The 16708-nt window shown below is 43.3% G+C and overlaps 3 protein-coding genes across 4 annotated transcripts; 2 read left to right on the top strand and 1 right to left on the bottom strand.

Moving 5' to 3' along the window:
- Nucleotides 1-390: 390 nt before the first annotated feature.
- Nucleotides 391-10294, top strand: dedd (death effector domain containing). 2 transcript variants are annotated; one of them, XM_080733636.1, is made up of 5 exons: nt 391-546; nt 2044-2693; nt 4294-4398; nt 4493-4627; nt 5728-10294. In XM_080733636.1, the coding sequence occupies exons 2-5, from the start codon at nt 2120-2122 to the stop codon at nt 6132-6134; spliced, it is 1221 nt and encodes a 406-aa protein (XP_080589762.1). In that variant the 5' UTR covers nt 391-546; nt 2044-2119; the 3' UTR covers nt 6135-10294. The 2 variants fall into 2 exon arrangements, with proteins under 2 accessions (XP_080589762.1, XP_080589763.1); XM_080733637.1 differs by lacking the exon at nt 391-546 and having other exon boundaries at nt 1935-2693.
- Nucleotides 10295-10465: 171 nt separating this feature from the next.
- On the bottom strand, nt 10466-13204 carry ugt5e1 (UDP glucuronosyltransferase 5 family, polypeptide E1; the record flags this gene model as incomplete). Its single annotated transcript, XM_080732804.1, has 2 exons — nt 10466-11996; nt 13191-13204. The coding sequence occupies 2 exons, from the start codon at nt 13202-13204 to the stop codon at nt 10466-10468; spliced, it is 1545 nt and encodes a 514-aa protein (XP_080588930.1).
- A 13-nt stretch (nt 13205-13217) lies between these two features.
- LOC308290891 (UTP--glucose-1-phosphate uridylyltransferase-like) lies at nt 13218-14705 on the top strand (the record flags this gene model as incomplete). Its single annotated transcript, XM_080732805.1, has 1 exon — nt 13218-14705. The coding sequence occupies one exon, from the start codon at nt 13218-13220 to the stop codon at nt 14703-14705; it is 1488 nt and encodes a 495-aa protein (XP_080588931.1).
- Nucleotides 14706-16708: the final 2003 nt, after the last annotated feature.

Raw genomic sequence — 16708 nt, forward strand, 5'->3', positions numbered from 1 at the left:
ATTTATAAAAATGTGAAGTGAAATGGGACATTCTGCATATTGAGTACTTTCTACTTTAGTTACTTTAGTGCATCTTTATTTTATTGTATTTGTATTTATTATTTGTACTTTTATTCAAGTACATATTGAATACAGACTTTTACTTGTAACAGAGTATTTCTACATTGCATTACTGAAACTTTTACTGAAGTACAACATGTGAGTACATACATTATCTGCTTGGGGGCCTCGGACCCCATTCATTCATTCAAGTTTCCATTCAATGGATGGGTAAGCTCTCTGCTGCCCCCTGTCGTTTTAGAGCTGGGCTCAAATCCACCCGGAAGTGACTTCCATCGTGATACTGGAAGTTCTTTCATTTTAGCTGAAGAACGAAAATGGGCATGAAGATGATAATTCACTGCCAGTGTCCGTGTGAGGAGTCACAATAATACAACAAAACCCTCGTCCCTGGCTTCGACCGACTCGCAGCGCACGCCAGCCGTCTGAAAACACACGCAGCGAAGCGCGCAGCGTCGTCGGAGATCTGCAGAAGGAGCCGAGGAGGTAAACGTGGTGAAAGAAAGCTCGCTTGTTTTCCATGTAGCCGCTAGCCAACCCAGCTAAGCTCAGCTAACGGCTAACGCAGGCTAAAGCCCTAAACCAAACAAACAAACATTACTCACGTAACGTCCACTTTGTTTGTTGTACAGTCAGCTAAGGAGTAGTCATTTTTGTTGCATTCCTGATTTGTGTAGCTAACGGTTAGTAACACGGTATGGCGCTAGTCGTTGTCTTAAATAATAACGGCACAAGTTGTTGTTGGGACTCCTAGCTAACGTTAGCTGTCTGTGTGGAATAACCACCATAATATATCACGGCCTTTGCGTAATTGCTTGGTTTAAAGCAGTGGTTCTCAAACGTTTCATGTCAATGAACCCCATATTGACACGTATTTATAGCCCGCGGACCCTCATATGAAAATGTATGCCAGGCCAGGGACCCCCATAAAAGAAGAATTTTACGGATATATAGCAGTGAATTCCAACCATTTTAATTTCAAGGACCCCCAGTTTGACATGCATTAGGGCTATGGACCCCCATTTAATGGCATTTCTATCTCTGAGACCCCAATTTATATTGTAAAATCAATGTTAATTCCCATTTGTACACTTCCAGGGTTACATGCCCATAAGGATACCATTGGTTCCTAACTATCATTTATCTGGGGACCCCCTGGAACTCCCTCAAGGTCCCCTGGGGTCCACGGACCCCACTTTGAGAACCAATGTACTTGCCAACAACGCGCTGCTAGCTTGTAGATGTTCTTATCGGCAAACGACGCTGTTATGTGTCTTGCGATTGAGAGTTAGTTAGCTAACAGTACGTTTGCTGGCCTAGTAAGCTAAGTGCTAGCGTTATAGTAATGGTCCTCTGACATTTTATAATTAATCAATTTGATGATCAGTTTGATTTCTAGCAGTCGTCGGTTAGGTTAATAATATAGTGACGGCTGTTAGACATTGGACGAAACTGTTAGATTACAAGTTTCTCATGTTTATACCCAGGACTGAATAAAGTTGCCATATGTTTTGGTCGTTTGCACTTAAAAAGTCCAAGAGCACGAATCTCTTATTACAGCAAGCAACCATTAAATAATGAACTGATATGTGTCATGTGGAACAGATGTTTAAAGGGTTCTGCAGACAAATAACAAAATATTGCCCACCCCTGATTTAAGGCTTCGGGGATTAATAAAGTATATCTCATCAAGGCTTTGGGCATTTTGCTTTAAAATACAACATTCTGCCCCAGTGCCATATGAACCTGAAAACTGGCTTTAATTCATTTCTGGCACTTTGTCGAGTGTCAACACAATCTTGTGCACAGCTCTCATTTTGCATTTGGGGGAGTTTTGTTTGAGCTAAAACAAATTTGCATTAAGATCACTTGAATTAAAATTGATGTATTACTTCCACTGAGCACGTTGTCTTTCGCCCACATCCAAACTAGTGTTGCTGGTAGTTTTGTGTTTTACCTCCCCCACATCTCATTTGCACATAGTGAGTCAGTCGGAGTAGTGAACGTCCTCCAGACACTGTGGGGATTCCGGCAGCACTCATCTCCACCTGGCCCTGAGATGACCTCACAGCAGCCTCCACTACCTAATGCAAACATCGACCCTCCCCAGCTCGGCTCACACAACTCCTCTGCCCACCAGGCCCGGCCTCACATTCACGCTAACCAGCTGGACTCTACGCAGAGCAGTGCGGTGGCTGCCCATCCTCCCCCCCGCAGAGCCCTGATGGGTGGACCCGGCTCCTCTGCTGCCGTGGCCGGCGAGGCCGCCAACCGGAACGCTTCCGCCTCCTGCCCCAACTCCACCTCGTCCAGGCGACCTTCGTCCGGGCGCTTTGAACCCTGGCCGGAGGAGGCAGTGGACAACTCGTACGGTCTCTATTCCCTCCACCGCATGTTTGACATAGTTGGGGCCCAACTCACCCACCGGGACGTCCGGGTGCTGTCTTTTCTATTTGTGGACGTTATTGACGAGTACGAGCGCGGCGGCATCAGGAGTGGCAGGGACTTCCTTCTTGCCCTGGAGCGGCAGGGACGCTGTGATGAGACCAACTTCAGACATGTGCTGCAGCTGCTGCGGATCATCACACGCCACGATCTGCTGCCCTACGTCACACTCCGAAGAAGACAGACCGGTGAGTACATGATTTTATCCAATTAAGACCTGGGGCGGACTCTACAAAGGCCTTCTGAATCAGTACTAGTTCTCACACTTAAAAGATTTTCTAAAAAAGTTGAAAATAGAAGCATGCAGCACAGCACTGTCTGTGAGCTTGTATATCTGCTATCTTTGAATAGCCAACACATAGATTTACCCGGTTTCAGGGTAATACCAGAACGGCTTACAAATGATTTGGTCAGCATGGCCAGTGATGGTTCAACCTAGGTGGCTGATACCAGTCTATGCAGCACAGGCTGCACAGTCGTAGAATTAGCTTGATTAAATTAAACAATTAAATGAACTGTCGATGGTTTGAATTCATTATCATTCATTATCACGAACAAAGGCTACATATTATTTGAGCAGCTCAAAATATTATTCATAAATGTCACAACCACTACTGCATTCCACTGAGTTGCCATGGAAAATACTGTACATGAGAGCTTAGTTTATATCTTAAAGAAAAATCATTGGACTAGCTTCAGACTCAAGCTAAGCTGGTTCTCCAACCCAGATTTTCATATAGCTACCATCAGATGGTGGGTTAACCGCTAGCTACATTAACAACTTGGACGCCAGTCGACTTTCAGATCAACTATCTCACTATGGACTTCCCTGCCAAGCGACTTTAATCGACTTTTATATAAAAGCATTGTTTAAGCTTAATAGACGGAGCGAAATGGTTAGCTTACCTTTGGATGGTATCAACTATTATTAAAGCTTGAACTATATTGCATCAATTTGGTAACATCATTTGTACACTGGCCAAGATCTTTTTTATTTCTGTGATAAAAGAAAATGCTACATACTCTTGCAAACATCTGATCAGCAAGAACTACTGTATCTGTCATTGATCGTTCTTGCCTGGCCTCATCAAGTAACTAGTAAATCAAATGTTTTTCAAAATATGCATTTCAAAGTCTCATTGTTGTCGGAGCCAAAGCCAATGCAGAGCCAAATCCACAAAGGCCTATGATTAAGTCTAGAATAGAAGTGTGATGGACGAAGCTCAATTGAATTTGTGTCCTTGCCTTGACATAGCCTAGAGGGCCGTCCACACCAAGGACTATAACTATCGTCAACCAATGTTGTCGTTACAGTTGTGGTGTGGACTCTGCCATCCGCTTGAGCAACAACAATTGTTTTAAACAATATATTTTTAGTTATGGTTAGTGCTTAGTGTGGAGTCTGTGGACCGCCCTTAACCACGTATGCTCTATTTCATAATTCATACTCATATGCTGGTATCGCGTGGCCAATCTACAAACTCAATATTACAGTTTTCACCCACTAGAGGTTCGCTATGCTGCCTTCACACCTACATCGCACTGCCCAACTATTATACTTGTATAAGGAGATCTCTGTATCTGTCAGTCCACCCTTTCATGCCCGTATATGGAGATCCCTGATGTCATCAGTATATGCCCATATATGGAGCTGACTGATTAGTTTGCGCCTGATGCCATGACAACACACTCCAGTCACACATGAGCGTAACATCAGAGGTCCGCCCGCCGGCCCTCCCGTAAGGATTGAAAGTGTTTAACTCTGCTGTGTTTTTTTTCCCTCCTCAGTGTGCCCAGACCCTGTTGACAAGTACTTAGAGGAGACATCCGTGCGCTATGTGTCCCCAAGAGGAACAGGCCAGAGCAGGGAGGCACCACCCCACAGAAGGACAGGTGTGTGCACATTAACCCATTTTACTCTGTATTGAAAATATAAGCCTGTTTAAATTATATCAAATGACGTTCTATCCTCTTGTGCGATCATCAGGCCCTCAGCCGGTGATTTGCTGTTCCCCTAGTGGATCCCAGGTGGGGGTCCAAACAAAGCCTGCCCCCCCTGCACTCAACCGTAAGAGGAAGAGGAGCCACAGCACAGCGGACTGCAGAGAGAAGCAAACCTGCGGTAATAAGACAGTCAAAACCTGGCAACTCGTTTCTCACCCCCTCATTTCAATGAAAGTTACTCCCCTCCTTCCGAGTTTTGGCCAATGGGTTTGATGACATCATAGGCCCACGTCATACATTCACAAACTAAAGCCCATGATGTTCATGTTTTGGCCCCAAACTTGCTGTTCCAGAGTTTGTCACTTCCAAAAGCCCTCCTGGGAACTTGGTTGTGACCCAAAAGTTTGTCTTCATGCAATTTCAGATACTTTGTGCCACACTGCCATAAAAAGTATAAAATAGGGTTTTTAAGTAGGGATGTGAAATAAAATCGGTTTTCGACTCGATTATCGAATATGAGCCGAAAATAAATAAATATATATATATCTATTTTACTTTTCCCCCCAAAAATGTTTTAATTGCTTGTTCAAAAACGTTATAAGAGTTAATGTTTTCCAAATGTGAGAGGAATGGTGTGCAGAAGAAGCCGCTGTCCCTCACGGTGTCTGTGTCGGAGTGCATGTCTGTGTTAATGCATGCATGCGCTAGTCAGGTCTGCGGTCTACAGATTGAGAAACACTGCGCTGGTCTATTGTGTGCGCACATTATATCGGTGCGCGCCGACTGGATTTCTTTACCTCCTGCCTTGTGCATGAAGCCAAAGCTTGTTAATGACAGTGTCGCCATCGTGTGCGGTGATTCTGTCAAGATTGACAATAAAACACAGCACAAAGTATGCGTATTACTCGTCGTCAACGTCAGTGATGTCAAATCACATAATGCAAGACACCCGTGTGGACACGGTCAGATAGCGGGGGGGAGAGAGAGTGCGAGAGATACAGACCAAACCTCCACATTATACACGGCAAAAAGGATCCCTGACAGCCAAGATGATAGCCAAAGATATTAGGGAAGAACCCATTTGCCTTGATATTATAGTGTTGTCGAGAGGAACGGCTTCTGTGAGCCTTGTTTTGTGACGAGCAGCGTATTTTGCCCTCCTATCTCAACTGCGCAAAAAAAAATAATCGACTCTCAAATAGTCGTTTTGCATGCTTATTTTTAAGTATTCACTGCTACTATGTTTGACCCTTGTATCATATCAATCCCTCTACCCAGATATCCGTCTCCGGGTGCGTGCCGAATACTGCCAGCATGAGTCGGCGCTCCAGGGCAACGTTTTTTCCAACAAACAGGAAGCAGTGGAGCGGCAATTTGAACGCTTCAATCAAGCCAACACCATCCTCAAGTCTCGAGACTTGGGCTCCATCATCTGCGACATCAAATTCTCTGAGCTCACGTACCTGGATGCCTTTTGGAGGGACTACATCAACGGCTCACTGCTAGAGGCCCTCAAGGGGGTCTTCATTACAGACTCCCTAAAGCAGGCTGTGGGCCACGAGGCCATCAAACTGCTCGTCAATGTGGACGAGGAGGATTACCAGGCCGGGCGCCGCAAGCTACTTCGCAACCTAGTAACGGGTGGAGGAAGCTCAGCTGGAGGCAGTAAAGAGACCGCATCCTAGACACTCATTCCAGAAAGTGGCAGAGGGGACGGGGAAGGGGACAGCTTTGTCCCTGTCCCACTAGGTGTATAACTAAGATGTGCTCATGTTTTCTGAGATGCCTCAAAGCTGTCCCATAGCTGTTAAGGGAGCTGGAGTGCTTCAAGGTATTCCATGAGAACTGAAGTCTGAGAGAATCTTGTCAGCAACCCCCCCCCCCCCCCCCCTGTAACTTCTGAAGGGAATGACATCTTTTTTGTGTGCGCGCAAGAAGAGGAAGGCACCACATACAGGTTAACAGTGTTTTGAATGTTAAGCTTTTTATTTCTTATAAGGGGAGAGCAGGGGGACAATGCTAATATTGTAACTTGTGCATTGAATATAAAAAAAGGTTTACCATCGTCTTTGGTATCACATAGCTCATTGATACATACTTGTCAACTCCCCTTCGTTGAACGCTAATAATCACAAAAAGTGACTTTGATTTGTTGTCCCTCACCATTCAGGAATGGAAATATGTGAGATAAATGCCTACACCAAGAAAAAAAGAGAGAAACAAGTTAGTCAATCTCAGAACGAGAGAACCTCAGTTCCTCCGATTGATTTTTTTGTTTTGTGTGCGTGTGTGTGCATTATTTCATTGCATTTGGTTTAGTAAGGCTTGATTGGACTAACCCTATTGCTATATTACTGATCTGTTATTGGATGTTGTAGAAAGGTGAAGCCCATAGTTGACTCACAATTTGTTTTCCTAATTCTGAAGACTAGTAGGCTATTTGGCCAAGATTTTGTATATGAGGTTTCCTTCCCTGTAGAATCCACGCCGCCTCCTACACCATCCTTCATGTTTAGCTCATGCGTGTTCATTCTGGAACTCCCTTTCTTGGTCATTCCCAACAATGTGCTCACAAGTGGCTGACAATATCATCATGTTATGAACAGTCGTGATAATTATTACGTTTATATTTTTTAATGTGCAGTCTCTGGTCATTAATGCTTTCTTGATCATTCTGACGTATTTCACGTCTTCTCAGCGCAACATGGAACGGTGTTGATTACTGAAGTCTTGATCAAATTTTACTTATTTGCAGTTTTGTCAACATAGTACACTTTTCTCTGCACAATTTTTAATTGGCAATAATATGTAGCTACTCACTTAGCAGTTAACCAAATGTTAATACTCACTACACCTGTTAAGCTTTGTCTTAAAATTGGAGAAAATGCTTCAGTGACTGCCTAGGTGTCTGGGCAAAATAAATATTCAGGTTTGAACTAGTTTTAAACAATTACTGTTCGATTTATTTTGGACCAACTGTACATTGTGGACGTGTCCAAGGACTCTTCCACATTTTACTGCTTGCCAATGCCATACCTTTAATTTGGTAAATAAACTTCGGACTAAAATTCGGACTTGATTAAGTCCGAATTCCACCTTTGCAGTGTTTCAAGTGGCACTATAATGCTCAATTGTTCAGATTTAAAATATAATTTCTTATCTTTGATGTCTATTTGCTATGGTGGCCTGAAGGCAACATTGCATTCAACGAATGCTTGTGACAGAATACTCTGACTATTGCAGATAATCACTTCATTCTATGTTTTGCTATATTCATAAGATAAGGATGCATAGCAAGGAGGCTGTTAGTGTGTTGCCTATGGCACGTAGGATTCAGCATCACATTCTTTGCCATTAGGCTTCTCTCAACGCCACAGGAATCATTGGGGAGCAGTATGTGATGCAGTTAATATTTTAGTGTGGATCTTAAAAGTGACATGGACGGTTTATACAAGTCCCATACCACATCTCATTTGCCACTAGCTCATTTTCTTTACCCCTATCCTTTCAAGAGTTTTTGTTTTGCAAACCAAGTCTCAAAGCTCTAAAATAGGTAGCAGGTTGAAACGGAAAAGGAAAGGATCAGATAGAAAACAAAAAACAAACAAACAAAAAAAAAACAGTTTTGGTGTTTTTTTTTTTTTTACATGATATTACTTTTATATAGCATATTACAGATCGGACTTCAGTAGATTTCAAAGTAAGATCCCTGCTGACTGATATAGCTTTTTTGATAAAGGGATCTTGTCTGTATATCTGTCTTGAATGCCAGTCCTTGACTTATCTCAACAAACATTAGTCCAATTGACTTCATACTTGCTGGGTTTATTGCTGCAGACCCAATGAAGTGTCATGTGAAGTGGAACAGAAGGGCTGTGCTCCAGAAATGGCCCACTCTGTAGTCTGTATAGTGCCCCAAACCAGAACTGCACCACACCATTAAGACCTGAGGCCCATTCTACAAATGCCTTCTAAATCACTAGTTCTCACACTTTAAAATGGCTGATGTGAGCTTGCATATCTGCTATTTTTTAATAGCCAACGCAAAAATCTAAAATGACAGATGCTTTCCCAGTATTAATGGGTTAATATAGTAATAAAGCATTTTTACCATGGACTCCTTTTTTCAACCTGGTTCATATTTTAGTTGCATTTAGGCTATTTGAGATGGGAGTGAATGGAGAAGAGTGCATTTTTTATTTTAATTTTAATTGTAAATTACAATTTCCCATCTGTAGCTTCCGACCACGGAAGCTACAGATGAAAATTAAGTGGCAGTATGTGGACTAATACTAGAACAAATACAGTTACATGATCTACAAAACATCCATATCGCTTTGGGTTTTATTTTAATTTTAATCAAGAGTTGGCATCTATCCGATTAATGGTGCGCTGATACCAGTATGCTGCATGCCCAATGTCATTTGTCAATATGGCTTTTGTTGGCCACTGGTATCAGTGAGTTGTTGATTATCAAACAATTGTTAATTAGTGGCACTGAAGATAACTACACTAAATTTAAGTTACACTTGATAATTAAAGCCTGTGCAACGAATTTCAAAAGATTCAAAGAGGTTTTCTTTTTCACTCACTCATACAATTACTGTACAGTCAGTTTTGACATGTGTGACAGACATGTCTGTATCAATAAAAGCGTATTCAATACTCAGGCTTATACTCTTGTATAGGCTTATATGTCATCAATTTGTACTTGGTCATCAACTTATCCCATCGATGCAACTCATGACTTCATATTCCTTTCTTAGTTAATTACCGTATTCTTGTTTCGGATTGCGAAGCACTGCTCTGTCCTTATGGATGACAGATTTTTGCCAAATGTTTTGCAATCAAATAATGCCTCTGACGTGAAATGGATATATCGTAACCTTGTATAGTTTTCTTTTTTTCTTTCTTTTTTTTCTTCAATTGGGCAAATGGTGGTTCGAACAGCATTTTGCTTGATTTATGTTCAAAGTTTAGTATACATTTTTACTAAATGTTTTCCTGGCAATGAACCTCTAACCTTCGCTCTCCAATCCATGGGTAAATGCCAGAAAAGATAAGTTATGACTGAAAGGCCTCTAATACTGTGAAACTGAAATGAGAAAAGGTAGGCCTAGATTTATACTTTTCCCTAGTGGAATTTCACATAAAGGTTGCAAGCTAGTATCTATTATATAGGTTGTTGTATGTTATGTTCATTGTTTTATGCAGCTGTCTTTATTACTTAACTGCATGTAACCTGTTATGATCTCCAAAAACGTAAGACTCAAACTCAAAGGTCTGTAACCGTTTGTAGATAACTAATAGGCTAGCAAATGTCTTTATCTCAACCATTTCTTGCACAAAGCAGACAATTGACTGTTAATAAATTGAGTGAATGGGTTTGTTCAAGTTAGTCTATGAAGTTATCTAGATGTTTTACGGTGTAAGGCTTAAGAAAATAATTTCCAATTTTCAGATAACACTGTAATTCAAAGTTTGTGTTCCAGTGATAGCAAAGAGTCCAACAGAAACACCACTGAAACTAATGTAATATTGAATGCGGTCTTGTTAATTGACCGGTGTTGAATAAACGGCTTTAGTGGAGCCTCAAGCCACATGGAAGTACTGTAATCTCATTATGTAATCGAACATCAAATAAATGCCACATTGCAATTGTAATGGAACAATTTTAATTGGAGCTCTCAAAATTCACCTTTAACTGCAGTACAGTCAAATAGCCCACCTTTAATTACACAATGATGAGAAGCAGGAAATGCAACCTTTTTTGTGTGTGTGCCCATTTTGGCCTTATGTCAAATGTTTTTACCTTTCAATTTTATTTGTGTCGACCAAGAAAGAGATTGTGGTATTATGTGAATATTTACATGGTTACATTTGACTGGTACATTTATGTCTGTACAAATCAAGTTAATTTGTTCAAAAATCAATAAAATGTTGTATAATCAAACTTTTGTGGCACATGCTTTGCCAACATTGATATCTTTCATAGTTCATTTTTACATTCCCAGTGTTAATGTAGCTTTTCTTTTCTCCTGCACACCTTATATAGAACTTTGCAAATGATGAAGACTACAAGCAGCAAAAAGACTGCGACACTGAGGAGGAACGCCAGTACATCCAGGCCATGGTACACATACCAGGGCATCTTGTACGACTCTGTTCGCAAGTGTGCTGCCCCCTTGTTCCTCATAACAAATTCTACCCCGAAAATTGCTCTTTCCATTGGTTTGAGGGGCTGGTCGTGATGAAGCTGTGACATTTTCAGCATTCTCTTCCTGTATGGTCTTTTATCATCCAGGAGGTCTGTGAGTGCTTCTGTCAAGGTGTCTACTTGCAGCATTGTCACATCTAGGACTTTAGCCACACCCCTGGCCTCCAAACGCACCATGTTGTCAAACTGGTCAAGAATGAGCGGGAGGCCTAGCATTGGAACCCCGTGATATATGGCCTCGTAGATCCCATTGGTGCCACCGTGTGTGACAAATGCTTTGGTTTTTGGGTGGCCCAGTAGATCGTTCTGCGGCAGCCAATCCACAATCAGTGTGTTATTGCCCAGTGTTGAAGGCTTCTCTCCCAGGTGCCTCCACACTACCTTCTGTGGCAAACGGGCAAACGCTGTAGCTACCACCTCTGAGATCTCAGGGAGGAGGCTCTCCAGGAGACTTCCAAGAGACATCACCACTACCCCATGTTCTCCAGAGCTTTGGACAAAAGCCTCTAACTCTCCTGGCAAAGGCTTTGATGGCTTACATTGAAATCCCCCTACGTAAATCACATTAGGCATGGTTGGGCGTGGGAACTCAAACACAAAGTCAACTCTCATAAGCCACAGGTCAGCCCCTTGAAAAAGAGAGTAGATATTGGTGTTTGGATCAAGGAAGTCATCACACACGCCTTGGTAGAGTGGTCTTGTGACGACGTGATCAATGTAAAGGCCGATACCATAATGTAAGACATTTTTCAATTTATTGACAAAGCTCATCTTATCTGAGACCAGTGAACCAAGAGTTGGCACATACGACAAAGGCGAGGGAGCTATGGCAAAATGGCCTTCTCCGCTGCTTATCCATCGAACATTAAGCACTGTTGGAAGACCTAAATATTTCCCCACTATGACACCTCCTGCAAACCCTGGGTCTGTCAACATCAAATCAAAGTGAGAGGCTCTCAATTCGTCCACCAGCTGCTTGTTTTCCATCACTAGACGAGCCATCTCAGCATTAGCACGATGGCACTCCTCCAATAAACCCATTAATTCCTGGTTCAGGGCAAGGAAGGAGGATATGGATCGGTCTCTAGTCCAAAGCTCCAGGTTTTTCCTCATATAGGATGACATGTATTTTGGGTCCTCAAAGTTGCTTCCCACTGATACAGGCACGGTCACAGAGTTATAGTGGCTAGCTTTCTCCTTGATATACCAGCTGGAAGAGGAGCGTACAATCGTTATATTATGGCCTCTCTCATGCAGCTCTCTCAAGAGAATGTCCATGTTGAGCCAATGACTGCCATCTACAGGGTACACCAGTATCTTGCCGGCTTGGCTTTTCACAGGAATAGTTATCAGGATGCCAGTCAGGAGAAGCAAAGTTAAAGGTCTGGGAAACTGGGGAACCGCTGCCTGCAAATGCACACTGTATTCTGTATGCTGGAGAAAATAGGAATACAGTATATGAGCATTGTTGTTAGTGTCATTTATTTTCAAAGATATACCCAATATCCAATGTTCTAAGTAACTGGTTGAAATGTCTGTTGATTTATGTTGCTATTTAAATCTAGTCTCTTAGGCAGGTTTTACCCTTTTTTCCATTCAAGGACAAAGCAGACACACTCGCACGCGCGCGCACACACACACACACGCACGTACACACAAACACATACACACACGCACGCACGCACGCACGCACGCACACACACACACACACACACACACGTCACACACACACACACACACACAAATATATCACAGAATGTGCAACTTACCCTTTTAGCTTGCATTTTGTTCTTTTTTCCTTTGGGGAAGTACCACAAAGTAATCCCCTTGAATGGAATGGTATCTGAGCTCAGATACGTCCCCCTTTACTGTGTACACAGTCAGGAGCATAGTGTATGGCGCACCGTGCACTTTGGCACAATGGTATATCAGCTTGTGTGAACTTTGACACATAACAGTATCTCTGAATCCACCTCAGGACTGGACAACAAAGAAACACATGTTCTATAATCCCTTGCCTGCCCCAGAAAGAACATTAAGCCCGATTTATACTTTGTGGTATGATGGTGTCGCATGCCAGAAATAGCACATACAAGCTCACAATGCGTTGCATCATGCCATTGACTTCCAGTAGGATGTGTGTGTGTGTGTGTGTGTGTGTGTGTGTGTGTGTGTGTGTGTGCATATACTGTACTATGTATTATGTACAGTATAATGTATTATAAATAGGTCATAGGCCTGGGCCTGTGTGTGTGTGTGTGTGTGTGTGTGTGTGTGTGTGTGTGTGTGTGTGTGTGTGTGTGTGTGTGTGTGTGTGTGTGTGTGTGTGTGTGTGTGTGTACGTACAGTATGTACTTACACATATTACCTCACATTGCCTGGATTATGCCCAAATATGACACCACCATAACTATGACATCACCAACATAAAAGTTAGTATTTGAAGAAGGTTCAGATTCCGATTGTGCTGAATATAACTGGAAATCCTGGTGTTTACACAGCACATTTTGGTAACTGTCTATACCTCAAGCCACTCATTTATAGTATAGGCATGGCCAATGGTGGGATGCCTCAGTTCGAGGAAGTGGTGAGGCAACAGCTGGAGAGCTCCATGCACAGAGAACTGGAGAAGCTACTGGACAGAATATCAACGGCCGCCGAGAGGGAGCTGTCCAGGAAAGACACTGACGGTTTCAAGAAGCTGTTCCACAGGTTCCTTCAGGTGAAGGGACCGTCCGTGGAATGGAACAAGATAAATCAACCTGCTGAAGATTTAATCCAGCCTTATTATAAAATAGCTGCTCATGACCTCCCGAAAAGCAGTGTGGTTGACAATCTCAACAAGCTTGTGGTGTTGAAGCTTAATGGAGGTCTGGGGACCAGCATGGGGTGCAAGGGCCCAAAGAGCCTCATCACCGTCCGCGACATGAACACCTTCCTGGACCTCACTGTGCAACAGATGGAGCATTTGAACCAGACGTACAACACAGATGTTCCTCTTGTTCTCATGAACTCCTTCAACACGGACGAGGACACGCAGAATATTCTGCATAAGTATTCTCATCACCGTGTCAAGATACACACCTTCACCCAGAGCAGGTACCCACGTATCAACAAGGAGTCCCTTTTGCCAGTGGACATGGACAACGACACAGATGGGTGGTACCCACCTGGCCACGGAGATCTCTTCGCCAGTTTGTACAACTCTGGCCTGCTGGACCAACTCATAGCCCTGGGAAAGGAGTACATCTTTGTGTCCAACATCGACAACCTGGGAGCCTCCGTGGACACCCACATCCTGCACCAGCTGGTCAGCCAGTCCAATAGCAAGCACTGTGAATTCATCATGGAAGTGACTGACAAAACTAAAGCCGACGTTAAGGGTGGCACCCTGATCCAGTATGAAGGTAAACTGCGGCTGTTGGAAATTTCCCAGGTGCCGGAGGCTCACATTGATGACTTCAAGTCCATCGTCAAGTTTAAAATCTTCAACACCAACAATCTGTGGGTCTCTCTAAATGCCATCAAGAGGCTGCAGGAACAGAATGCCATAGACATGGAGATCATAGTTAACCCTAAGACGCTGTGCGGCGGTAAGAACGTGATCCAGCTGGAGACGGCCGCGGGCGCGGCCATCAAGTGCTTCAACAACGCCATGGGCATCAATGTGCCACGCAGGCGCTTCCTGCCCGTCAAAACCACCTCTGACCTGCTACTGATCATGTCCAACCTGTACAGCCTGGAGGCGGGCTCTCTCACCATGAACAGTAAGAGAGAGAGCCCCACCACACCCCTCATCACACTGGGAGGCTCCTTTAAAAAGGTGCACGAGTACCTGAGGAGGTTTCAGAGCATCCCTGACATGCTGAAGCTAGACCACCTTACAGTGTCTGGAGACATCACTTTCGGCAAACATGTTTCACTGAAGGGAACAGTAATCATCGTAGCCGCCAACCAAGGGGACCAGATCAATATTCCTGATGGCTCTGTGCTGGAAAATAAAGTTGTGTCTGGCAACCTCTGCATCTTGGACCACTAAGGCCTTCTCCCTTACCGCTCCTCCAGCCTCCAACCTTCCTTATCCCACATCCTGTGACCAAGACTCCTTCATCCCAGTCGTGTTTTTGAGCGGTGCAAACCGCTCCTATAAGTGGCTGTGCATGTGTCTGTAGCCTTTTTCCTCAGCGTTCTGCCATAGCAAAATGTGTACACGTAGCATCATGTTTGTCTAGTGATGTCATGTCGTATGTCTGTAGCCTTTTCCCTCAGCGTTTAACGTGTGTGTGTAGAATAGCCTGTACATCCTAGACTCAAATCCGAGTCTGAAGACGTTATGCAAGCACGACCACCGCTCACTTCACATTGGGTGTGATTTTTTCTATAGGCCTACCATCAGTTTCAGCTTCACCCAGCTGATGGCTACTCAGATGTTTACAATGAGCACTCACTCAACTGGTAGCAGTTATAAGTGTTTTGCTCAGACACATTCCAACACATATGTGAACCAGCAACCTTCTGATTACCAGACAGCCTCTCTACCCACTATCACCACAAGGAGCGTCTCAGGTTAACGTGCCACCATTCTCTCGAGACAGAGTCTGTAGCTAGTAGCTACTCAAAGGAAGAGGGACAGACTGAGTGGGTGTTCCCTTTTCTTTGACGATGGCTTGCCAGATTGACGTGCCACTAACATAGCCTACACAGTACAGTCCCACTTTGTGATTTATTTGGTAGACGCGTCCACACGTTGCACCGTGCGTGTTGGCAAGCCATGGTGAATGGTATGTTATCATGTGAAGCAAAATCTGTATCTCACTCTTAGCCAAATCACAGCAGCCGTTCGCATGGGTGAGGTTTTGAAGGGGCATACTTGCAGACCTTGCACCTATTTATTTCTGTATTTCCTCACCTATTCTGTCTGTCTTCAACCATGTTGAAATTGGTGTCTTGAATATTCAGGCTATCAAACCCAAAGTGATAAAACCCACACATGCAGTAAACTGAGATGAGATTTCAATGGCATAGCACCGAATGCCTTGTCAAAAGGAGAAACTTTACTATTGCAATTAACAGTTGGTGAAATGCCACAGCAACACCCCCTCACCCTGATGAAGCAGCCATTTCATCACCTCACTGTTGAAGCGATTGGGAGGGGGCCCGGGGGGAACCAAACATGGTCGTAGAGGAAGAAAAATACATTTTCACACGAGGAAAAATAAACAATCACCAGCGTCAGAAAGTGACCGGCTGATGTTCAAAACTGTTTTCTCACAGAATAACAGTGTTTTGCAATGAAAATGCGATCTGAACTCAAGGAAGAGATTACTATGGCTTTCAAATTTGGGCTAATAAGGGTCTAGGTAAAATTCATGACCTGTATATAAAGATTAAACAATGTGTGACATTTAAAAAACTAGTGGTAAAATATGACATTGCCAGGTTATTACTTGTGCAAGCAGAGCACGCAAGTACTGTAATCGGCTGGGTATGTATATGTGACCAGGGCACTTAGGCCCGGAAACAGGAAGCCAGACAACGCCACTCTGGGAATTTCACCCAGAGAATATCTTATAGAGTAGACATATGACACAATATACATTGAATACCCAATCACAGGTTTAGTAAGGAATATGAGCAGAGACATGAATTTCCAGTTAAAGAACACTTATTTTATTTATAACTCAAGGCAGAATTAAATACCATAAGGCTTCAAATACGAGCAGTTCATGAGGTCAGATATTATCAATTACAAGATACTATTTAAAATGTAGTACAAACTATATCAATGTCACAAGAGTTAAAATCACAATACCGCCCTACAGTACCAGTAGCTGGGGTGCCAATGATATGCCACACACACAGGAGGAAGGCAGGGAGTGAGGGGGAAGGGGTCAGAGTCTCACCACCACCAAAAGCGCACACAGGCAGACTGAATTCACTGCAAAGACACAAAAGAATGTTAGACACAATAAAATGGGAATAAGCATGCAGCAAACATTAGGCCTATCATACACTAAAAGACCCAATGCCGCCTACCACCCG

This window comes from Nannobrachium achirus (assembly GCF_963921795.1).
Source record: "Nannobrachium achirus genome assembly, chromosome: 9".
Taxonomy (NCBI): Eukaryota; Metazoa; Chordata; class Actinopteri; order Myctophiformes; family Myctophidae; genus Nannobrachium; species Nannobrachium achirus.